Source organism: Motacilla alba, chromosome 1 (assembly GCF_015832195.1).
Source record: "Motacilla alba alba isolate MOTALB_02 chromosome 1, Motacilla_alba_V1.0_pri, whole genome shotgun sequence".
Lineage (NCBI taxonomy): Eukaryota > Metazoa > Chordata > Aves > Passeriformes > Motacillidae > Motacilla > Motacilla alba.
The window spans coordinates 54050771-54077491 of NC_052016.1; the positions used below are offsets into that span (position 1 = coordinate 54050771).

A 26721-nucleotide genomic window follows, 5' to 3' on the forward strand; every position below is an offset into this window, starting at 1 on the left:
GGGCAAGACCATTGCACCTTTGCTAAAACATCTTCATGGAAAGATAAAAGATGAGCATTTTTAAATATGTTACTAGATTTTATTTAGTCAAAACCATGTGTGTGGCAGCAGCAGGTCTAGAGTACAGTTTATTCACACTTTCATTCGATATCACAAATTACTAAATTATTTTTTAATCAACCAGTGGCAATGAAATAAATGTAGAAAAGATGCCCAGCTTTGTGGATCATTTAGCAGATTTACTTAAATGTGCTATATTTACCCAATCCCCAATCTTTGTTGGCCTTCCTTTTCCACGTCACACTAACTTACTACCATTAATGTTCAATCTAACACATGGCTTACTTTTTTCTTAAGACTTTAGATTATTTGTGTTAGTTCTGTGACCTTTTATGTTTTCCCAGTATAATTTACAAAGTGAGATTCATTTCTTCTGCTCTCTTAATGACTTATTTTGAAAGAGCCTTTCTACCTACTTGTAAGATACTGTTTGTTTTCTCTAAGAAATGTGTAAGTTTGAGTCCAAATTATGTGTTACTTCTATTTCATGACTTTTTAATTAAGTTTGTAGTTTTGTTACTAAATAAGTGTTTGTAGTAAAATTCATCACATAAAAAATGTTTAAAACTCTCAGGTTGTCTCATACTCTAAGCATTAAATTGAGATGAAAACATGCCTAGGGGTTATTTTCAGGGGTTAGGCCTTCAAGGTACTACATAGTCCCTGGTGAGTCCAGAAAAATAACTAGAAGGCATAGTTGTGAAAGAGGCTGATCTTTTAATAATATTCCAGTAGTTAGAAACTCATTTATTTGGGAATGGGTATCTCCACTGAGGTCACAAGCAGGCAGGGAATACATATCATGTATTCCCTGATGCTTTGGCAGCTGAGATCTGATAGGCACTTCTCATGACTTACTGAGTTCTTGTCCTTCAGAGACAAAGTGTGCTTTAGTATGAAAGCACCTGTACTGCAGAAAACTTCCTCCTCTTTTTTTAAAGTCTACCAGTGTATTTACAGTTTGCTGATCCAAATGAGTGATAAGATATGTGTACCCAGATAATTTTCTGATACTTAATGTCACGTAAAGACAGTGGCCACTGAGATTCCCCTGAAAATCACCTGTACTGTCATCTGTTAAAGTCAGCATTGATCTAGTCAGCCTGCCACTCTCTCCATCGAGAGTCAGTGCCAGGTGCCAAAATTAGACCACAGCCTAATTTTGTGGACTGTGTGGACCATTGAGGAAGCAGAATGCACATGCATGTTTCTCACCAAGTTAGTACAATGATATGAATTCTCAAAATGGAGTTCTCACACTCAATTGAATGGTTGTCTTCTAGAAGTCTCAGTTATGTACTGACAGGTACTAAATCTAAAACTAAAGCATTTTTTCCAAAAGATAAAATGTTAGCAGCCATGTTCATTGGTCCAGTAACACAGATTTTGTTCACCTGACGTACTCCCTTTAATTATTTTTCTTGCTTTAAATCTGATGTAGTTGTAGTAATCAGAAATATCTGCCCACAGTATTTGATGAGATCTGTGGATAGTTTTGCAGCTGCAAAGATCTTTCAGTGACTGAGTTGATAACAACACTAGACTAAATCTAGAAAATGGTTCACAATTCTAATTGTACTGTCCAACAGACTTTTTTTCTTTCTCCATACTTCAGGACTCATCACTGCTTCTCCAGTCTACTCACAATGTGACTGTGAATGCTCGCAATTCAAATGGGGAAGTCACAGGCAGATTAAATGTGGGTAAGTCTGAGTGATTATTCCTTGTCCACTGCTTTGGAAACATTGTAGTGAATATTTGTATAGAGATTTGAGAATATAAAGCACTAAACACATGATTATTTATTACTATTATGGTCATATTTGAATAGTCCACCTGCCATTCAGTAAAAAGCAGCAGTATATTTTCAGTTTCTCAGTTAAGCAATAATTCTTTAAATATTTGAAGCACTTCTTTGTTGCAGAGTTATGCAAGAAAGGTCTTGGCAAAAGTTACCCTTTTTCCTTGTGTAAATATCTATTGATAGTTGCAAATCAGTTTCTGAGAAAATTCAACATGTAAACATGGCTGGAGTCTCTCTTTATTTCCTAGTGTTCCAGAAACTAAACCATTTAAGCAGACATCCTAAAAAAATTCAAGTTCAAAACTCAGACATTTATATCTTTTACTATCTATGGTGGCAGTAAAATACATCAGTTTACTCAGTGAAATCAATAGATCTAGACAGATATAAGTGAGAGATCTTGGCAGCAAAAATAAGCTGACCTTACTCTTTTAGTCATATTTTTAAGGCAATAATGGCAACAATATGTGTGAGCTATGACAAAATTTTTCTTAGCTTTGTTACTATTTTTCAACCTTTATTTGACATTGGAGAAAAATGTAGCAAGTTATTAACGCATTTCTTACAAGGTCCTCAGGCAGCAAAGCATAAATTCCTGCTCATTTAACTGTAGCCTAACCTGATATGTTTAAGTAGTTTACTAAATTGGGATCCAGCAGAGCATTTATGAGCAACTTTTCAGTGCTGTTGAGACTGTGTAACTTCTGTGACAACTCCTGTTTGAAGAATTACCATTTCAATTCATATAATGTTTTGCAAGCTTCACTGTTTTCAAACAAAAGGAAAAAAACTTAATATATATAAAGGAGCCTGTTATTCCCCTTAAAAATGTATAATTACACAATTAATCACACTTCAGCCTTTAAGTGTTTTCAGATTCCCTTTTTTTAATTCAGTCAGTCATAAAGATCTGAATGACTTGTCTTAAGAAAATACTTCTAAGTATTTATCAAAAGGAGTGTGATAAATAGGTGAGTGGCATATTCACTTTATAGGCACAAGCCTTTGCTAAAGAGTTAGTATCTTCCACAATTGCCAATATGCTTGAATTATGTCTTAAAACTCTAGTCCTCTTATAAATAGGACTAGTTGCAATTGTGAAGGAGTCCTATAGATAAGCTTGGAATTGTTCCAGAGATGACAATATAATATAGCATTTCTCAGAAGATTATAACAAAAATACCTTTTAACTCATGGAAATTGTGATTCAAATGATCTGTTAAAAGAATTTAATAAGTTACTAAGAACGATTTAAATACCCAGTCTTCAGCAGAAGTAATTCACACGAGAGATGTGAAACAAATCTTTACTTGAGGTTCTGTGAAATTCCCCCTATGAAGATAATAGGCACATATTATGCATTCCTTCATGAATCACAGATATACAAAAAAGACATAAAATGTGAGCAAATTCCAACATGATTACTCTGGCTTTAAAGCTTCTGCATGGCCCTCAGTTCATCTGCATGAAATACCTCTTGGAGGAGTTGTCTGGACATTGTTTTTTAAATCAAAATGCTGTAGATGTTGAGTTTTGTACTGTGAGCCATAATTACACTGCTTTCAAAAGTCTCACTAAATGCAAATACTTCAAAAAGTACTTGCCAGAAAAATAATACTTTCAAAATAATAGGGATCATAATTAAAGAGAAAGAAAAAAAAAACAATTACGATCTATGCTTTTTTTACGTCAGTGGCTCCCTGGATGACAAAAACACCCATTTTGTTTTAATTACTTTTTACCAATAAACAAACAGGAACAAAACAAGGCATAAAAGGAAATAAGATTTTATTTAAGGGAAGTGATTGCTTTGTTAATATTTCTAGGAGAAATGGGACTCAGAAGAATGTTGGCCAACAGACAGCAAGGAAGGTATCTAAGCAAAGCATAGTTCTGGGAATGTACAGGCTTGATAGTCATAGGGAATTAAGAAGGTTGTGGAGAGAGTTGCTTATAGGCAAGGCAACAATGTGTACAGAACAGATAGTAAATATTTTCATTAGAATAGCTCCCGTCCTTAAAATCATGAACACAATTCAAGTGTCATTGTTTCGGCTTGCTTATCAACTTTCAAAGCTGCAATATCTAGAACGTCCTTTGGTAATCCACAAAGCTGCTAATTATGATTTCCAAGATTTCTGTTCTTAACCACTTCAAAGCATTATTCAATCCTAGAATAAAAGAGCAATGCAGCACTTTTGATTTATATCCTGAGCAATAATAAATCAACTTAGTGCAAAAAACTTATCAAACTTAATCAATAATGATTGGTGATAAATATGTTATGTATTAAAGAAACATGTAGACTATATAGTCTGTTATCATTAAGAGCAACATTGGTATCAAATGGTAAATGATGTTTTACCTAAGTAAACATAGGCTTCTATGTACAGCTTATCAGCAGATGAAAATAGTACAGTCAGCTTTTGCAGTTCTGTTCCAGTCATGGATAATAAGTAAATGAAGAGCAGCGTGTTTACAACTGTCTCTGCTGAAAAGTGGGATCAGATTTTTAAGATATCTGTCTTTCAAGGATTATGTAAGGAGGTTTCAACCTACCGAAGACCCTAAATTTTCCTTGTAATATGTCTTTTTCAGGAGAAAATTTCAGAAAAATATTAAAACTTCTTTTAAAAAAGAAAAAAAAAAAAAAAAGAGGTTTCTAAAGTCATGAAAGGTTTGTGAGAACAGATTCCAGTAGAATGGATTGCTGATCCTTGTCCTAGTTCAGTTTTTTTACACCAAGGAATAGTAACCATCAGTAGCTTAGGTCAGGGGTTCAGTTTAAAGTGTCTAAAACTTGTAGGAATTTATTTAGATAGTTGGATTATGAAGCTGTTCTGCATTGTTAAGCATGAAATCAGCTTCACTCAGAAGACATGGGAATATGGTGAAAGTCCAAATGGCTTATGCAGTGTGAAAACAGAATTACAGTCAAAATTCTGCTTAGAGACTCTTTTCATGTCTGTAACATTAATCTGAACAGCTGTTACAATGAGAGTATTTGTGGTATCTCTTTTTTCAGACTGGAACAACATTCTGAGGAAACAGATCAGTGTCAGTGCCTCATACATTGCTTTAGCACTGATAATTGCCATTTAGAAAACTACTGCTTTCCAAAGTCAAATCATGTAGAGGTTTCTTATCAGCACTTTATTATTTCTTTTCAAGTGATTGCATTTTTTCATAAGAGACATAGGAGGAAGAAAACAGTGCTAAGGAAGCATGATGACTCTAAGAAGAGTTTGATCTTGTTTCCACAGGGAAAACCCTGAAGCCAGTTTCATAAACTTAATGACATTGTAAAATCATTTAGCTTTTCCTTCTTTATTTTTCCCAGAAGTCCTTCATTAAAAATCCCATTTTTGTCCAAATAAATTCTTTCTTATCTTTAAGAAACTTATTCCTTGAAGATCTTTGTCTGCAAGATGATTATTTGCACAACTTTAATTGGTGACCAGCTGGGCTATAAGAAAGGAAGATACAACACAGGAGCAATTAATAGAAGGATAAATCTGAAAATTCATTGAAGTATTTTTGAGGTGATAAAGTATTTCTGTGATCAAGAATTTAGAATATTTATTCGAAGGGGTTTAAAGTAGGAATGTTTACTTCCTAGAGTATAAAAATTTTAGCTATCAGTGAATCTGATCACATAAAGACATACATGCTAGTTTATTTAAAAGCAAAATTTGGTTAGATGGATAAGATTTAGAGAGTGGCGGGTGGCTGCTAAAACCTTCTACAGACTTTTTAACCAATTCTCCTTTTTAAGAAAATACGCATTAAATGCACATGTTTTTTAATATGCATTAAATGAAAATGCTTTTATTCTTTTGTGACCATTGAGTATTCGAATACATTGAGTATTTGAATGTATATCATGTTGAAAAGAATTAAAACAAGTAGCAGAAAACAGTAAGAAATATTCAAGATGTGTTTAAATGAGAGCTAGCTAAGCAAATCAAACTGCAGTTTAATATTTAGACTCAAAGGAAAAGTATCCTCTTCTGAAAAAAAACACCATTGATGGTCTAAGCACCATGTAGAGTAAGATGCTTACCATAGCAAGGTATGCACACCCTGTCCCCAAATATGACAATCTTTATGAAGAAATTCATGATGATGTTCACAGTCAGACAGACTGACTTAAGCCAGAATTAAAACATCCTCTAGGAGTTAATCAGATAGTTAAGGTGAGGGTGGAAGAGCACTGGAACAGTGTGCCCAGAGAAGCTGTAGCTGCCCCATCCCTGGAAGTGTTCAAGGCCAGGCTTGGATGGAGCTTTGAGAAACCTTATCTAGTGGAAGATACCCCTTCCCATTTCAGGGGGTTGAAACTACACATTCTTTAAAGTCCCTTCCAACCTAGAGCATTCTGCGATTCTATGATAACGTGCATTGCTGACTTGTTAAACCTGACAGCATCACATTAAGGGAAAATTTAACCTGGCCCAGGGAACTTGAATCCTATGTTGTCACTTTTCTTCTCACTTAGTCTAGAAGAGGACATAATTCTGCAGAGTTTGGCTCTGGAAAAAAAAAAAAACCAAAAAAAAACAACCAAAAAACAAACTAATATTTGGGAAGCCATTTTTTATTTGGAAAATAACCATTTGGGGGATACTTGTCTCTTATCAGGGAGCAATCACTCATCTGAGTAGCTTCACTGTCTCTTTATTCCAATGGGAGGAAATAATTCAAAGTAAGTGAAAAAATGGGAATTATTATGGTTTTGTAACCTTCTCAGTTTTAACAGTTTTATTAAATTTCCAATCCCAAATATATTTTGGTTTCAGTGGTACAGTAATAATTAACATAAGTAATTGGGTGGTAATTGGAAGGTAATAGTTACTGCTAAAGGTGAGGACAGTTTCTACACCAAAAATAATAGAATTTTTGGCAGTGGCTAATGCTAAATGAATTTGTGAAGGTTAGCTTAAAGCAGCTGAAATTTACTGAGACTATAATCTAAGACTGATACTGAGACTAGAATCTAAGACAGTCTAAAATCCTAGTCACTTCAAATGCAACAGCAGTTTTGAACCCTGATGGCAGCTACTGCCCAAAGGAGGAGCCACACCCCGTCTTTGTGCAGCAGGTGTGCAGAAGACACCCCCAATCCTGATGGACAGCTTGAACATGCACTTGCAGTGTAGCCTTGTGGCAATGAGCACCAGGAGCACACTGGGCTGCACCATCCATCTCCTGGGAGGCTGTGGCTGGAATACTGTAGACTCTCTCCAGTGGGACAGAGCTACGAGCCAGTGGAGGCGGCACCCACAGGGAGCTGCTCAGCTGGCCAGGGAGTGGGAGCACATGAAGTGTAAGAGTCTGAAAAGGTTGTGTTTGTTTAACCTGCAAGAAGAGAAAGCTTAAGGAGAGTTTCTAACTGGCACCTGATACTAGGAGGGCTAGAGACAAAATAAATCATAGAATCATTAAGGTTGAAAAAGACCTCCAAGGTCAAGTCCAACCTTTGACCAAATACCACCATGCCAACTACAGCATATCACAAAGTGCCGCATCTACTTATTTTTTGAACATTTTTGAACTCACTTCCCTGGGTAGCCTGTTCCAGGGTTTAACCACTCCTCAGTGGAGAAACTTTTTCCTAATATCAAACCTGAACCTCGCTTGGTTGAGGCCATTTCCTGCTGTCCAATCATTAGCATGAATCCAGGCTTGATTTGCCCAGCAAGAGGGCAAAAGGCAATGGTCACAGGTTGCAGAGAGGCAAAATGCAACTGGATAGAAGGGGTGGGGGAGAATCACCACTGTTCCATCGATAACCATGGGAACAGACTGCTCAGGGAGGCTGATAAATCACCTTCCTCAGAGGTATTAAAATTTCACCTGGACAAGACCCGGAGCACCTTTATCTAACTTCCAACTGAGCTGACCCTGCTGTGATTAGGAGGTAGGACATAGAGAGGTGACCTCTGGCTTGCATTCTTCTGTGATTCCCAGTCTTCAGCTGACATGCTGGCAGGGCTCACGTTGCTTACAGACCCCATGTCAGACTTTCTGGTCTGATATAGAAGTCGTAGACACTCTAGGACATCTGAAATAAGCTGAAGGCCAGACAGAGAACACGAAAGAATGTATAACGATACTAGACAGCGATGTTGTGAAGTGAATCATGCCCCATCTGTTCAGCTGATCCTCTCATACTGTCCTCTGCCCAGATCCAGTAGGTATGCTTAGAATACTGCTGAAACACAGTGCACGAGTTGACCTTATGAAAATGCATTCATGACTTTCTTTTTTTTTAAAAAAAAGAGGAAAAGGGGAAGAAGAATATCCATTATACAGACGATAAAGTAAAGTACTCACTTAGGAATGAGAGGCTCGGATCAGTTATCCTCTCTGCATACACGGTTTCATATTATCATGCCTCATCTCCTTTAGTATTTTCCTTTTCACCTTATCTGTCTGAGGACTGTGTGTTTCAGCTTTTCCTGTTGAAGTTCTTCATCATGCAACAAAATTTAGATTCATTAAGCCTGTGAGAAAAGGTGACCAATTTTTCAAGATCTCTAAACTTGTGTTCAATCACAGATCACAACAAAGTATTAGCAGTGGTGACAGTAAGGCACTCTTACTTTGATCTGAGAGGACATAATTGTTTCATCCATTGCATAAAAGGAGAACTGAGAGAAAAAGGGAAAACAGGAGCAGCAAGTGTTCTATTAATGTATTAGAGTTGTTGTTCCAACCTATGAGAGATGTATGTTACATAGAATGTGTATGTGCAATGTGCTGCATATTCTCCATAATAATACCTTTGTTCTAATGAAATACCATACCCTTCCATATGAAAATTAACTAATTTTCTGAAAGTAAGGACTCTACATTTATTGGTATTGTATTCTATCATACATGGAATGAGAACTGAATCTGTAGGAGTATTACATTTTTAATACATTTTTAATGAGATCTTATTTTAAGTAAGGTGTTTTAGTTTAATAAAAATTAACTAAAAAAGGAAATTGCATGGGAATACCAAAGAGCACGCAGGATTTTGGTTCATACCCAATACTTCAGTGATTCTAGGTAGTAGAAGAAGAGCAAAGCATACAGAGTAGCTAACAGCCATAGGTTAATTAGAAATGGCAGACAAGAAAAGAAAATAAGAAAATAAAAGATATTAAATTACTTAATGATATAAGTAAATACAATGTTGGAAAGCCTTTTCTTCTGAAAGATCTAAAGACACACTAAAAATGCTTAGTATTTGGCAGAACTATTTGAAGAGTCTATCTGCTGGTGACATGTAGGCAGACTCTACAAATTTCAGACTCCTCAGATTTCATTGGCATTAAGCATTTGCAGATATTTATTTTATGGCTGGCCCTGTTTTTGACAGAAGATCCTTTGCTGTCTGGTACATCTATATTTGTATTGGCCTGGAATTCAAAGGTTGTGTAGCAGTAAAAGACAGTTTATTAAAATGCTTTTAACTGAAATGGAGTCACTAAACAAAAGAGCCTCCTTCCCTGGAAAATCTCTAGGGAAGTAAAGCATGAGGACAAATGAAAATAAAGACTCTTTAGCAGCATGTCAGTTTCTTTTAGGTAAAAAAATTCACCATTTAAAGCAGCATCCTCAGTGTCAAGAGATATGTGATATGAAGATCACATACAAGATCTGCTTCAGGGCTGCACGTTAAAGGAGAAAACACACAGAAACAATAGGCAGTGATCAGCCTGATTAACAAGGATAACCCATTGACCTAGAAATTCGTGTGGCGCATCTGACAGCAATCAGAAAATAAATACTTTCTACAACCTGCATTGTCAGATTGCATTTTTATTTGTAGGATTTTATCAGCAAATATGATTATATAGTATTAGTTGACTTATATGTAGTTAATACACTAGGGTGGTAAGCAACACACATTTAGGCATTAGAAGATTACACTTTCAGATACTGAGTTTGGCTGCTGTTTGTGAGTTGAAAATTAATCTCACTGGGATTATAATACAATTAGTGTTATTGCAATATAGCTAGTTTATGTGTATTGTGGAATACCATTAAGAGAAATTAATGGCTACTTTTCATTACATAAACTTATTCCCGTTTATGTAAAAGCCTATTATTTCTTTTTGAAACCCTGAGATCTCTCATCTCTAGCATGAATAAAACATATACTTGAATTTTGTTTATCCTAGCATTCTCTCTTAAGATTCAAAATACATCAGTTATTATTCATACCATTCTCTGATATTGAAGATTATCTATAGGACAGTCCTTGTCTCACATTAGTTAAGAAAACTGTGGACTTAAAGATTCTTGTTAAAGACTTCTTCAAGTGTGCAAGGTCCAGGATCAAACAGTCTGAATGCAAGTCCAGCATGGGCAAGGCCATGAGTTGGAGTTTCAAAGAGAGATGAGTTATAGTTCCTTTGGAACATATAGAATGTTCAGTGAGTGCTCTCACAATGCCTGCAGAGTTTCTCCTTAATTAAGCCAGCTTTTAAAATCATTGGGTTGGTTGAATGGGAAGGATGAGGGACCAGCCCCTGCAGCATTGGTAAAGTTAATAATATGCATTTTACTCAGGCCTTTGATTTCTTTGAAAACACAAGGATCTAGCTACACTACATAAAAGGCCAGTTTCATTATTGTTGCTGGGCACAAACAGGAACAATTAATCACTAAACCATAAAATGGCTTGAGTTGGAAGGATCTTAAATAAAACCTTAACCAAGATTCTCTAGGAAACTTTTGATAGGGATCCATACCTGTATCACTTACCCAGAACTGTTTCTTTTGCTGTAATTTTTTTTTTAATACTCCTTAAGGCCTTTTCAGTTGACAAAGATATTTTCCGTTCTCATTTTTTGTAACTCACTTCTCAGAAATAGTCACGGGCTTCAGAATCGCTTTAGAGAAGAGCCAAATTGGGGTCCATTAGGCTGTGCTTGGGTGCACATGTGCTGCAGAGCATAATGTAATGCAGAGCTCAGCCCTCTATCCTGACCATTTTCAGGTAGAATCAGTATTGGGTTTTATGCCTTAAAATTGTTGCCCTAGTTTAGGACATTTTGTCTTCTCTAACTATTTATTTGTGTTTAGTGGACAGTTAAAATCAATGTTTTGCATCTGCTGAGTGAAGCAATAAGCAATTTGTATGGAGCCTCATGGTGTACTTCTCTCATACAGCTACCAACCAGATTTTGTGAAATACCTGCATATATTTAATGCCCCTTTGACATAGGAGCTAAAAAAAAGAGAAAAAATCCTATTTCTTTTGAGAATTACTGCCTGGAATATATTTAACATTTATGGGAGCAGACATGGGAAAACAGGTTCTTAATGGGAAGGAAGCAGTTCAGTGCCTCTCAGTCCTGTGGATCATCTATGAAATGCATTTATTAAAAATCACTGAAAAGGAGTCTTAACTGCTTTGACCATTCTCTGTAATTTCAATTCTGAATATAGATTTATGATGACAACTCTATGTAATAGATATTCAGGCTCGATGTGGTGTGAATTTTAATTGATCAGGTTGTTAGAAGAGGGAATATTAAGGGTTTGATTTTTATCTGTTTACCAAGCCAATACTGTAGAATATGATGTTTTAGTGAATTTAGGATCTGGAACTATGCACAGACTCTCTTGCTCATATTATTTTCATTTTTGGAGTACCAGAATAAATTGCAAATATTCTCTTAGCTTCTTGAAACCCTTAAGAACATGATCAGTAGCATTTGTTAGATATGTGGAGCCAAACTGGCATCTCTTAGGAAGAGCTGAGATCCTGTTCTTACATGAGATGTTTGTAATTTTGCAGCATTTGAGCCTTCCTAATGAAAAGGGATGATGCTGCAAAGACTTTGATAATTAGTTTCTGTTAAAAAAAAAAAAAAAAAAAAAAGATAGATTCATTTGATCAAAACTGTTTCAACACCAAGGGGATGAATGTTAATCTGGATCAATTTGTGTGGGATTTTCTGGATTCCCTGGAAACCCAACTACAAAGGAAGATTCCAAGGCATGGTTTTGAACAACAAATTATATCATGTAAATATGTAAATAGACTTAACCAATTCCAGAACTTACAAGTTCAGTATCCTTAGAATATCTGAGTGCTTCGTGCCCTTCAATGTACTTAAATGAGTCACTGCATTGTTAACACACCAATTTAAATTATTAATTTATATATAAAATTGAAGAAATATGATTAAATTATTCCATTATTCTACTGTGTTTTGCAGGTCCTAAAATGGTAGAATTCCACAGTCAGCAATTTCAGATCAACTCAAAGGATGGAAAGCCACTTTTTACAGTGGATGAAAATGAAGTTGTAATTGGCACTGATAAGCTTCGAGTCACAGGTTTGTAATGGTTTAATAAATGCTCAGATAATACCCATATGAAAGGCACAATAAGAATGGCATTTTTAAATATGTTTTTATGTGTGAATGCAAGTTCTTGTTTTACCTCATTAGGAAACAGAAATATGAAGATAATCTGACTTTTTCCAATAAATAATCAGTAAGAATTTATATATATATATATGTAAAATGTGTAAATATTTTATAAAATGTGTAAATATGTGTGTGTTTTATTTTAAAGCCATTAATAGCTGGAACTGTAGTGGTCCATCTTTTTATGAATTATTTAATGTTTCTAGTGCATGCTGTCTAAAGCTGAAAAAATTCTAGATATTCCATTCTGAGTAGTAATGAGTCGGATCTGTGAAAACTTTAGGGAGAGAAATATCTCTCTGATATTTTTATATGGTTTTATCTTTCAAAGTGAAAGCTACTGTATTTCTGTTCTGTGAGTAGCACATATGTCACAGGAAGATATTTGTAGTATATCTTAAATGTCACCTGTCAAGAGAAAAGTTTGTCTTAGGCTGTTTCTTCAAATCACTGAAGTACTCATTTACAAAGTAATATGTCAAAGTTATCACATGAAAAGCTACTTCCTTTCATACAACCTGATAAAGTCAACCTTCATTTTCCAGGTGGCATTAAAATAGATACATCAAGGTGTGATTTCTCTTTGAGCAGAAGAATCCATCAAAGGAAATATTGAAATTATTCTGTAATTTCTTTTCAATTAATTTTTTAACATTTTTTTTTACCTGATTGCAACTGTCATGTTTGGCCTTCACTAACTACTGGTCCTCTGAAATCTTGAGGTCTTCATTTCAATGAGTAGATTCATATTATTTCACTGTCAAAACTATAAATATGGTAGTAACTATACAATTAGTGTTTCAAAGCCAAAGTTAAGTTATAATAATTGTGTTAATAAATTTTGTTTACGCCTGAGGGTCTTATCTTAAGGTTTTTTACTTTTTAACCTAATTGAAATTACAACTTTGTTTAACCAGGAAACCATATCAAATAATTATTGTTTGCCCAAGGGATGCTAAACTTTAATAGAAAGTGTGTTTAACAAAGATATGAAAAACTGCATAATTGTTAACTGATTTGGAAAAGGTCTGTCTCTGCTCAAAGTAAGTAAAAATCATTCATACACGAGTTGAAATTGTTATGCTAATATTAATGACTCACTCATCCAATATTAATCTTTACAGTGCATTGATAATTATTTACTTCAGCAGATATTGTACTAAGACACATTGCCTGTTTCTTTTTTATACTGTAGTAAAATTCAAAAGCAAATACATTAAAGTCAGTGAGGTTATTTCAGTGTAAAATTAATGTGAGAGGAGATTCATGCCTACTTTGCTTCAAATTAATTTATTAAAATTGTGATTTAAATGATACTATTAGCATGAAGGATAAATTATTGTGATTTAAATGATACTATTAGCATGAAGGATAAATTAGTAACACTAATATATACTGAGACTATTTTTAAACATTTTAGATAGAGAACAAGATCAATGTGAAATAAATTTTGGAAAGTTCATACCATAAAAAACAGATAATCCTTGGTTTAAAATACATAAAGAACATTTTGCAGTTTTTTATGTACAGTGTAGTGAGCTATTTCATTTTACTTCTCCTTATTTATGTGAATGATGAAAAGCTCAGTAATGATTTTTTAGAAAACCTGAAAGTTTTCAAGTAAAATATAATGTAGCAGAGAGCAAATGTGTATGATTTACGCTATTTCAAGACAAAGGAAAATGTCTAAGAGTAATATAATCCAATCCAACACCTCAAGAATTGTCATTTTCCTACAATTAGTATGTTTCAACATATACTATTTCAGTCAGACATTCTCGGGCCCCTGTGTAGAATGGAACAGTGCAAATCAAAGAAGAGCAAATGCCTGGGGAAGGCCTCAACCAGGAACGTGCCTCCAATACCCCACAGGGTCACTGGCAGATCTGGGTGGTCACATTTCCCTGGGGCACGGAGAGATGCCAGCACCTGCCCCAGGCAGAGCTCTTGTACCCACCAAATGCTCTTCTCTGCTTTGGGGAGGGCTCCAGGGCTTGTCATCTCCCTTGGGTATAGTGGATAGAGGCTGAGCTCACGTGCTCAAACATTAACATCCAGCTGCGTATGAAACACCCTAGGCTGTGTGAGACACCACATGGCATCACTTTATCTCCAAGAGACACTTCCTGTGATCGTGGCAGCTGGAGGCCAGGCAGGATGCCTGTGACAGTAAGGACATAGGAGGAGGCAAAGAAACACTGCCTCTGGTTCATCTGTGACATCTACATCACAGACACATCTCAGTGTATATGAAACTGAAGCTGGGTTTAACCCTTTGTGAAAATGATTGCTCCTGAAGGAGCATGGACAAAAACTGCATCCTCTTCAACATTATTTCAGTAAGGACCTGTGTTTTGCAGGCATTTATTATGTTGCTGTGGCAGTACTGAACATCTATGTTTTGTTCTGGGAAGGTTTTGTACATTCAGCTGGCACTGGTGACAGTGAAACCACCTTGTAACTGTATTGACTGGCTTTATAATGTCGTCATGGCAGGCTCATAGAAACATAGAAGATCTCTAATATAACATCCAACCATGAACCTAACACTGCTATGTTCACCTCTAAATCACATCACCGAGTGCCACACCTACACTTTTTTTTTTTCCTTAAAGAAAAGCTGGCAGGGCAGAGAGGATCAGGTTTTTTATGGAGAAGCATATTTATATCACCCTTTTTCCAGTTTACTACTTGCCCTTCTGCTTGTTTGTCTTTTATAAAAATCCCCTGGAGTCTTTGCTCTGTTCTGTGCAAAGGTTTTCAGTTTGCGTAGTTAATGCTGAAGTGCAGTGTGACAGTGTGTGTTTAATTTAAACACTTCCGCTCAGAAGGTAAGTTAAGTAGGAGGCAATCTGAGGGTATGAGTAAACATTCTGTTAGGCTTTGAGGAGGCAAATGGTCCTTGCCTGATAGGGTGCGTGGGGTGTTAATGAATCTTGCTGACTTCAGTCCTGTCATTGAGAAAATTAGTATCTTGTTCTTATGTATTTTAGGAATGAATTACAATATCTTTATAAACAGTAGCCTATAAAATAGTAAATATAGTAATAGTCTTATCACAGTTAAACTAAGAAACGAAGACAGGAAATCAATTTAGGACCATTTTCCAAAAAAGGTTGCCCTAAGATTTTTTTTTTCTTTTAGTGGCATACTGTTAATGCTGTTTGATGAAGAAGTTTTACTTACATTAAAGGCAAGGTTTTATTCTTGCTTAGAGGTGACAGCTCTAGAATATGGAAATAAGCCTTTTCATTCCACTTTACACCATCTGCCCACTGCCCAGAACATTAACACTGGTGTTTCCTGTTCTCTTTCTTCCATTAGCCTCTATTTCCATGAAACTGAGTCTCTGTAACCACTTACTTGTCTTTATAGAATCATGGGATCATAGAATCACTTAGGTTGGAAAAGAATTCTTAAGATCACCAAGCTGAACCATTAACCCAGCACTGCTAAGTCTACCACTAAATCTTGTCCCCAGATCTGCACTTTTAACGTATCAGAATATCCCTGCAAAATATCTTAGTTGTACCAAATTAGCATTTTCTGATAAACATTTTTAATTCCATAAGCTGCAGAATATTCTTAATGTTAATGAACATGAAATGAAATGTTAATGAAGCAGGGTTAAAGCTCTGTCTGAATTAATAAACTTTATATTTTCCAGTATTATATTCATGCCAGTTTGTAATTTACAGAAAGATTAATCTATTTAAATTTATGAGAAGAGTATCAACACTAAATAAAATTTAAATTCAAGCTTAGTAAATCAGTGATTTAATATGGTAATTTCTGTATCTTGTGTACTTCTCTTCCATCCAAGGAGATTTCATTCTAAGAAATCAGGATTTCAGCTAAAACTCTTCTCAAAAAGCAGCACATTTTATGCCTTCTCAGGACATCTGAGAATTTTCCTGCAACCCTCATGAAGAGACAGTCTTCCTATCAATTGTCTCAGCAATATATTAGTTTTAATGTTTTTTCTTGATTTTACTTCTTTTCCTTTTACCATGCTCTCTGAGGTTGCCCCAACCAATTTTTAATTCTCTTTTTCCCTTTATACCACATTTAATACAACCTAATACCACATTTATACAATCTGCACCACACTTCTTAATCATCCATTGCCATTCTCTGTCTAGACAGAGCCCAAATCCCTAATGTAGGAATTTCTACAGCCCAGAATTCTTTCCGGAGGATAATGGCATAAAGAGCAGCCAGACAAGCCACCTTGACTAATATCCTCACTATTAAAATATATTGCCTTGCTACATATTCACCTGGAAAGTGCTCAGGTATGTGAATCCTCAAAGCCGGAGAAGATCTCTCAACCTGAGACCTCTCCAATTTTTGATGAGTGTGTTCACAAAGCCAAGGAACAGAAACTGAAAGCCTCCACTCTTACTTTAGGCGGTGGTGTTCAGCTGCTTTTTTGAGCTTTCTCTGTTGCTGAGGGGCTTTTGTCCTACATCAGCTCATTTCCTGATCCTAGTGGAGCTTAGGTGGAAGGTGGTCACCGGGCTGGTGAAATAATGCTAATAACTCAGGAGAGCAGAAATGGAGGTCCTTGGAAGATTTTCAGGTCCAACAGGGAGGCTCCTGGTGAGGCTGGGTGCCCGCTGTTTCTTCCTCTTTGGAATGAAACTACTCATATATCAATCAAGGTGTAAACTATCTGATCCCATAATCATTAACATTTTGCATGCAGAAACACCATTTCATATTCAGCAAGTCTGCCTATAAATAGGGGAAAATCTTTGATAAAGCTATATGACAGAAATTGTGATATGCATGGAGCAGTCTAAAATAAATATGATTATTTAGGACTGTAGCATTTGCAAAGATTTTGTATGGGTTTAATTATCTCTATTAACTGTATTGAAAGTTACATTGTATAAATCTTATTTACTTATTGCCACAAGTAGTTTAAAATTTATCTGTCTTCAGACCACTTTAAGAATTTACAGCTGTATATTTACATTACTTCTATATTGTATTTGTCCAACCAATACTGCAATGGTAATAACATAGCTATATTTCAATTGTCTTTTAATTCCTAATGTGTTCTCTTGATGTCCAACATCAAAGTGGCCATATTAAAAAAAAACCACTCTTGATATTTTTGTGTTATATTTGAACTGTTACATTACAGTGTTTTTCTTCTTTTGTTTTTTGTTTTTTTGGGTTTTTTTTCAGGGCCTGAAGGGGCACTTTTTGAACATTCTGTAGAAACACCACTTGTAAAAGCAGAAGCTTTTAAACAGCTTAGGTAAGAATTTATACATAAATCTAATAAGTAAATGTTATTTTCTATAAATATTCACATTTTTTGAACACATGATTTTCAACACAGAATTGCTAATAACTTTTTTTCTGGTTTATGTGACAAGTTACTATTTCGAAGCAAAATCATATATATTGTTCTGCAATTTGAAATATACTATGAATTGTTAGTTGCTGATGGTGAATATATTTAAAACCCCTGTGGAAAGATTTTCTGTAAACTTCTATTTGCAGTTTTGAAAGACTTTGAAATACGACTTTTTCTACTTTGTTACAATGTAAGTTGCTTGTCTGAAGTAGGTCATCAACCTGTAATTAGTCAAGGTTTTTGAAAACCAGTATCGGAGGAAGCAGACTAATAAGAAAAGTTTGGAAATGTATGAAGCTCTAATATATGAATAGAATTAAAAATTGGTTGGGGCAGCCTCAGAGAAGATGGTAAAAAGAAAAGAAGTGAAATCAAGAAAAAACCATAAAAATCACTAAAAAGCAGTTTGGGCTGAGAAAATCATTATTAAATACTTTGTATGTTTCAGAGCTCGTTAATTCAAGGAAAGCCTTTTTTTGTGCATTATTCTATTTAATTTTGAATATCCCAAATTAGTTTATAATATTCTGGTTATGATGAGGTAATAAAGTCAAATTATATTCTCTTCATGAACATGTTATCTTTCATTTTATATGCTAGTTCAAAGAAAGGTTTGAAATGAAAGAGGATCTCTTTAACGATTGTATTTCTGTCCTTTCATACCTTGGCAGTTTGCTACTTTTTTGTCATAATTTCTCTTTTTAGTTTTTCTCTCCAATAGGGATAACTACTAGAGAGTAGTGGAGGCTGATGAAAGCTTTCAAAAACACTGTCTGTGTCTTGCTAATTGAATTTGCAAATTGAGAATGACAAATGAGAGAGACTGTTAAGATAATTATTTTGATTATCTCTTTTATATTTGAGATTTACTTTACGTTGTCCTTGCATTTGAAAACAGTATGAACTCAAGGCATAATTTTTAACATATTGATGTCCACTTTCAGAAATGTGTTTCTTCTGGTATGGTAGAATTTGAATGTGAGAGACTTTGACCAATATTCTGCATTTTAAGTGTACATTGTCTGGTTTTGTAGGAAGTGGATTCATTATGTTGTAAATTTGACATTTTCTGTGATCATCTTGACTTCAGTGACGAAGGAAATCAAATTTTTTAATTGCAAAATCAAGAAGCTCTCTGCAAATTTTGATTGAATACGTATCTATTATTTTCTGTGGTTGTTACATTGCTTCAAATGCATAATCAATTCATATTTTTATAGGCTTAATGTAGTTTTATTTTACATCTGTTATGCACTGTTACATTATAAGTTCTTATTTGCACTTTTGTTTAACAACAGTTACAATGTTCCTGACTATATACAACTATTGTTAGTATAATTTTTCTGCCTCTTTTTCAAATAGGATAACAGTAGGAAGGAAAACACTGAGCTTAATTCAAAGTGTTCCTTAAGTTTTCCTCCATGAATTAGTTTACCCCAGCGCTTACCTCTTTAGTGATTTTTACCATGTCAACTATAAATACATGTTTTGATCTAGAATGTTGCTATTTGTTGGCAGTGCTCAAATGTAATAAATAAAATCCCACTCAATTCTATCTTTGATTAACTTAAAATAGTGGGAAGTACAGACTTTTCGAGAATTAACAGAAGTTTGCTACTAATTATTGTGATGTCAGGGAACTAGCGACATGGCCACTGACACACTTGTGACTGTATTTGACATGAATACAGAGCTGATAAACACCTGTGCTAGAAACTGAGTTAGCTTCACCCTAAGAAAACTGATTTTGTGGGCATTGGGCTGTGCAATGTAGACACCACTCACTTGTACCAGCATAGAATAGCTTGGGCTGGAAGGGATCTTAAAGATCATCAAGGTCCAGCCCTTCCTGCCATGTGCACCTCCCGCCAGACCAGGTTGCTCAGAGTCCCACCCAACCTGGCCTTGGACACCTCCACCATCCACAGCTTTTCTGGGCGTCCTGTTCCAGTGCCCTACTATCTTCACAGCAAAGAATTTTTTCCCAATATCTAATCTAGATCTTTCCTCATTGCTCTATCACTATATGCCCTTGTAAAACATCCCTCTTTTCTCTCCTGTCCTGGTAGGCCTTTACCCAGAGAAGTTCAGGATGCCTCAGTCCTTTATTTTCTTTTTATGTCATAATCAGTGTCAAGTTTGAAAGCAGAGATGGCAATGATTTCATGTTTTCATGAAGGGCTTCTGGAAGGGTTTTAGAAGGAAATGTACTGGTCTGCAGTGCAGATGGTAAATAAAGATGTAGGCAGAGAATACCATTTTGTCAAGCTGGAAAAAGGTTACTTTGAAGGGTAATCTTAAATGTCAGCATAAGCAGAATTCATGCATTCTGTTGTGAAGGAGTTCAGACAAACTTACCAAAAAAATTATATTTTGTAATACTTCTTAAATATTCTGTTTCATTCCACATGGTTAAATACAGGTACCTACCCACTGAAAAGCACTTCAATATGAAAATTTTAAATGCAATTTTAAGTATGACTTTCCTATTTTAGATTTGAAAATACTTCCTTTCCAGACTAGGGTAGGAAGCACCGAGTTATAGTTAATATAACATATTTGCTTAACTTGAGCCTTATCTCCACACTTCCACCATCTATTAATCTTCTGCTATTTTTCCTTCAGTGGTTGTGCTGTGCCATGTGGATGTGATATGCTGGATGAATGTGTTATGAAGTGCCATGGTCTGCAGCATTAAATGTGGGGAATAGTGTTTTGAGAAACCCCATCCAATACAAATGGAGTTTCAGGTTTCAAGGAGCTGGAAAGCTATTAATTAATGCTCGTAATTTTTCAGCTCGTGTCATATGAACAGGGGCCACATTCTTTCTCTGTCATTCAGATTTAGAGTAGGATTTCAAACAAAGCTGACACAAATGGCCTCTGAATTACACATTCTGCTGGCTTTCTTGTCCAAATGCCCAATTTCAAGATAGACTGCTTTTTTGGAAACAAAGCGATGTGTGTGTTAGAACGTGTCTTTTTATAGCTAACTTACTGAGACAGAGCAATGCAATTATGCTGCGGTCAGTGACTGTCTTTTCATTTGCAACTTGAAGGGAAATTATAGAGCCCTTTTCAGTCTAAAAGATAACATTTTTTACTCACTCATAAAGAAAAGGAGATGTGCTCGCGCTTACTTCCAACTGGTAGGAATAATTACAACAACAAAACCTACATTTCAAGATTGTAGCTTTCCTGAGTCTAAAATAGCATTGCCTACTTTTTAATACCTTTAATGGACTTCCTATATCTAAATAAGATCCATAGTTTTAATTTACAAAATTTGTTAAGACTTTAGGACCAGGTGGACACCTCAAAATGGGGCCTGCATGTAAGAAGTGTCCGACAGACATCTCAAAGACGTGTTGAGAGTCACCAGGGAGGTTTGGATATATTCAGGAAATATCTGTCCCAGACAAACAGCACTGAGGAGGCACCTGGTTAAAAACAGCCAGTTGTCATGGTGAGAATGGAAATATGTCAGTGATTGCCAAGATCCAGCTCTTTATTCCTGCCAAGCTATTTTGTAGCCTTTTCCATAGCCCTTCATGAGGCCTTGGACTTTGGTATGTATTTGGCACCTTGAGAACTTGCCTCAGTCAGATCTCCTGGTGCTTCCCAAGAATTTATTTAGCTGACACCTGTAACTGGATCACAGCAAAGATTTAATGGAAAACAGGTCTCTTCCTTCCCAGAAAAACCTGAATTTAAACAGAATTAGGAAAGCTCATGTTCAGATACATACCTTGTGACCCAAAATGTAGGTCAAAAATCTGTAACAGTAACTACTGGAACTAGATGATGTAGACAGAGACATTTATAACAGTTCCCTAAAAGCCATCTTTTCCCCAGGTTCCATGTTAAGCTCTGGAAATAGCCTCTTCTGATATTATCCTGAGTTTCATGCCAGCACATACCTTTTTATATCTCCTGTTATCAAATAACATTCTCTGTAAAAACTGGTGTCTAAGTTTAGACATTTTTCCAGTCTGATGCTAACATATTTTTCTGATAACTTAAAACAGCTTAGAATATTATTTAGCCTATTCCTGTATTCCTCCTAAATTTTGTATCCTTAAATAACATGGAGTTCATACATAGTTTTGTCATTTTGATACTGTTTGCTTCTTGCAGTCTACATGGCTTGTGGTTTTCTGAGGGAACACAGTGGATCATCAATACTCTTTAAATCTCAAAACAATGTTTCTGAGCCAAGCATTTGCATTTCCCAAACTTACAAAAATGTGCTTACAAATGTGGCATTTTTCCATTTATCAACTAACTGTATACTATGAATAATGAATGTAACGCTTACAAATTAGTACTATCTTTGTTCTCATATTTGCTGTGTATGGCTGTCTGACTGCCATCAACTGTGCCTTCTGGGCACAAATCCTGTGGGAAATCACTTTTAGTACACTCAGCTTGTGGTATTTAGAGTGTCTTTTAACTAAGGTTTACATCCAAGTTCAGAGTGGTCCACATCATTCCACTGTTCTTGATTTTGGAAGGCTCTATAGCAGGAATGATATCACTGTTCCAGAGAGTCAAGTTTTGTCAGAGTATGATTATAAATTTATAGAGAGATATATGTTACCAGAATGTGGGTATTTAATAATTTATGGGTATATACTAAAAATATTTCAATATTCCCCAGGGAAATGGATGTATTTTAAACAAATATTTAATATTGGTATTAAATAAAACTTTAAATGTGTAATTAAGGAAGCATTGTTTTATATGTAACTGAAATATCTGTCCAACACTTAAAAGCATAAAAATATATATGTACAGGTATGTGACTGACAATTTACAGAATATTGATAATTTGAAGGCCAGTTGTATGGTTTCTAGGTATCTGTTTAGGGTAGATTACTGTACTAATGGTAGACTTTTCCCTGTCTATATATTCATAATTGACATATACCCTTTAATTTTACGTCTGTTCTGTGGCATCCAGTAACTCTACTGATGTAGTTATGGTTTCTACTTCTCTCAGATTCTTTCTGAAGTCTTATTTCATCCTTTCCAGTCCCCATTGATATTATTTTTTTCCTTTTGCACTTAAAGTATTTGCTATGGTTAAACTGTGTAATAAGGGAGAAAGCTGGAAACTGAATTTGTCGAGTTTTATGGCTGTATGAGTAAGAATTATGAAGGAAATGTAGAGAAATGCATAGAAGGCAACCAGGGGAAAAGCATTTGCCAAATAATTGTTTAATCATATTTGTAATACTAATGCTTGCATGCTAATTGCCTAAAAATACCATCCAACCAATTGAAGTAAAGTCATTTTGATTTGCATTCATTATGTAAATCAAAAGCCCAATCAGTCAGAAGAGAATGAATTACATAATGGAAAGTAGAAATAAGGTTATGATTCAGTGTTTTCAAGGCACCTCTGCTCCCTGACTAGTGAGATATTTCTACTGCAGTGTGATTTTATGAGCCCTGGCCTTAATTTGATAGATATAAATTTGCATTCATATTCTTTTCATAATCAGGTTAACTAAGAACACCATAAAATATATCTTTTGGAAGCTTTAAAGAATTTATTTCCATTTATCTGGTGGACTCAAATGTGTAAAAAGGTATCGTTTCAAAGAATTGGATAGTACAGGGCATCATGTTGATCATCTTTGCAGAAGCATTTCTGACTTGGATATTTTTAAAAAACTGTTTTAGCAAAGTCTTGTGTATTACATCATATCTGGTTGTCTTGTAAGCAGTGATTTTACCTGTAAATGTTAGTTCTACAGTGAAAAGAATTTTGCAAGCACTGTCATAAATGGCTTTCACTTGCTCCAGTCACATGGTGATGTTTTTCCTAAAGCCTCATTTTTTCAGAGATGTCATTCAACACATTAAAACCAATAAAAGTTGTTTCTGCTGCAGAAACAGAAACATAGGGCAGTCATTTAAGTATTTTCCATGGCTGCTTGTGTCAGTAGCACAAAGAGCAAAGCTGTAATGATTAATGCACCTGTTGAACTGGGTCCCTGACAATGTCAGACTGTGAGTTTGCTAAAGGAAACTTGTCATCAGTGATTACAGCATATTCCACCACAGCACAAGCCACTGTGAAAACTTTGTTAGAGATTGTCACAGTTTTAGACACCACCTTGCAGGTGACCACCTGGAGCCCTGTTTGTAAGCCTGATTGTGCTGTCACTGATCCAAGCTGTGATACTGAGTTGAGCAGATCATGCCTTACCCTATCTTTCACCTACATACATATCTGCACATATATCAAGAGAACTGAGGAGGAGGCAGGAAACAGGAGACACCCACCATAAGGATGTGGGTGTGGGAAGCACTGGGAAAAGAAAAGGGAGCGTTTCCTGCTAAAAGTAGCTTTTCCAAGATGCATTGCACATGTACACCATCACTACTCCCTCTTTCCCCTCTCCCTTGGACTGTGTGCACAGTTGTGATACTTCAGTTGTGAGGAATCTGATGACAGTGTGGCACATTCAGCCACTGTACTTACAATCACAAGAAGTCAAGGGTATGACCTGCTTTTCAGCAAAGCCTCTTCACTTGAGTCTTTGTTCTCATGGAGAACATGTGGACACTATGAACAGCATTTACTGAAGAACTCCAGTCATTTGAAATCTTGCTATGTTTCAGCAAATTAACTAAAAATTGCTTGAGATACATATAAGAGAAAGACATGGCAAATTTCAACATGGAAGGTAATTTTATGACACTACTCATAAGGAAAATGCTAGCCCCATTTCTTATACAACAATGATGCAAGTGCTGTTATTATATGGGATTAAAATTTTATAATACAAGACATTACTTTATAATATTATTAAAGTAATTTGAAAAAGATAGCTATGCTGGAAGCATCTGTGATGTGCCAGATTTAATCACATTCAGTGGGGCCTTGGTCATTTTTAATTACCTGGAGAGTCAGCACATCATAAAATTGAGGTCATCACAGAGACCTCTTTTGAATTAGCTTTTACCACTCTTCATCACAACCGTCAGTCTTGAAAGAGGCTTCTATTTTAATCATGTCTTAGTCTTATCTTTAGTCTTCATTCCTTCAGCGACTCTGCATTGACAGTGGGAAAACAGGAAAAAAACACCTCAATATTTAAAATGGATGAAGAGCTAGTAAACAAATAAGTACACTGTGATAATCATATCTGCTGTGTTTTGGAATATGTTATAAATGTTGTTTTAAATTGCTTTTAGAGCCTTTTCAAAGTACTATTAAAATTGGCAACTGTTTTATTCTTTTTTTAAGAGAACCTGTAAATGCATTTGTCCTAGAACTTTGAGCACTTCTTTTATGTGGCTTACATTAAAAAAAAGTCTGTTAACCAAAACCTTGGGAGCTGGAAACATCTGTTATTCAAATCTGGCTTTGTAATTGTGCTTGTGCACAGAGATCCCCCCTAAGCCATAAACAGTGTTAGTGCCTGCTGTGCTTATGCTGAGCAATTCCCTTGAATCCAGAATCTCATCACTGAGCTTTACTGGAATCATCTGCTGCCACGCATTTCAGATTTACAACATAAATACAGAACTAACTTGAAACACAGGCTATTTCATGAAATAAAACTATGCTAAGAATTTTTTATTTAAATTAAAGAAAAATATGCTGAAGAAAACACCAGCTGACACCTTCAAGAGCAGCAGGTACTCCCAATATTTAAGAATGGCGCCCCAAGGGAATGCAATGCTTTGGGGTTCTGCCCTTGATCATTATCCTTGATCATTTTTAGCATAAGGCAAAATGATCTTTAAAAAGCCCAGTAGATTTATTTATTTAAAAATGCTTCCTATGCATATGGAGTAGGACTAAAAAGTGAAAACGTACAAAAACCCCTTCATCTGCATGTGCCTAACATTTTTGCTGATTCTAAATGATTTCTTCATTGTTCATGTATGTGATTTAGCTGATGGTTCAGCACACACTCCTGGTTACCATTCATCACTTACATATTTAGGCTGCATTCCTGCAAATGAGTCCAAAGCTAAAGGACCTCTGTGTGCCCAGAATAAGCAGATGCATCTCAGATGTCCATCCAGGTTTCAAATACTCCTCTCTCTGCAAGCAAATTCATTCATTCATTCATTCATTCATTCATTTGCTGAAGTGGAAAGGAATCGTCCCACAAGCCACCCACGCGGAAGCTAATACTCCTGAGGCATGGCCCCGGGGGTTTACAACTGTTTGGGCAGATGTTCAGGTGGAGTTGATTCAATTTATTTGGACATCTAGGTGCAGATACCTGTACTGCATCTCATCACTTTTGGTGGAAGGCAACAGGTATTGTGAGGACATTTTACAGAGATATCTAAAACAGAGCAGATCATTTATGCTCTAGCACTAGTTCTTTCTTTCTATTAATTTTGAAGCATGAATGGGGGATCAATGGCATTTCTTTAGGAATTATGCACTTGCCAACTACACCATGTTTGGTTAAGGTCTGAGGAAATGAAAATTCATCATAAGAAATGAGTCACTGTGCTGGGAAATGTTCAAATTGCAGAATAAAGCTTTCCACTTGGAACCTAGTATTTCATAAATTCATCTAAATTGCTAGTCATAGCTTATATAACCTTGGGACTAGGATTAGAAATGGCTGCCAGTTACTGGTTCTTGTTTGATATCAGGTATGAGGTAATGAGTCCTTCCAAGCTAATCATTAGCTTGGAATGCTATGACTTTTTTCTTTCCAGGAAAGTCATGACACCATCATATTTACCTAAAGGAAGTATCCTTTCTTAGTTGGTAAAAATCCATGGTTGTCTTATACTCACTAAAGACTTGGAGAATTTCAAATACAGTATAAGTGTTTTCCTTGCTATCAAGTTTCTGAGTATCTTCTTCCTTCAAAACCTTCTCTATATCTTCTGCATCAAATTCAGATTTCTTTTTTATACCAGTCTTGATAATTGTGCATCCCATGTATTTACATTTATATTTATGATCTCCTACAGTTCTTCCCTTGGCTCCTGTAATTCTTGTTTTAAACATTTTTCTGGTTTTCTATCCTACACTGCTCACTCATCTCCAATGTCCTCCT

General features: G+C 35.6%; 1 protein-coding gene across 5 annotated transcripts in view; it reads left to right on the forward strand.

Moving 5' to 3' along the window:
• Nucleotides 1–26721, forward strand: part of SGCG (sarcoglycan gamma) — a 106449-nt gene that overhangs the window by 66611 nt on the left and 13117 nt on the right. For all 5 annotated transcript variants that reach the window (XM_038159568.1, XM_038159559.1, XM_038159550.1 and 2 more), the window contains 3 exons: nt 1676–1763; nt 12088–12207; nt 17497–17569. In XM_038159568.1, coding sequence (XP_038015496.1) covers nt 1676–1763; nt 12088–12207; nt 17497–17569 — 281 coding nt within the window. The remainder of the gene's footprint in view (nt 1–1675; nt 1764–12087; nt 12208–17496; nt 17570–26721) is intronic.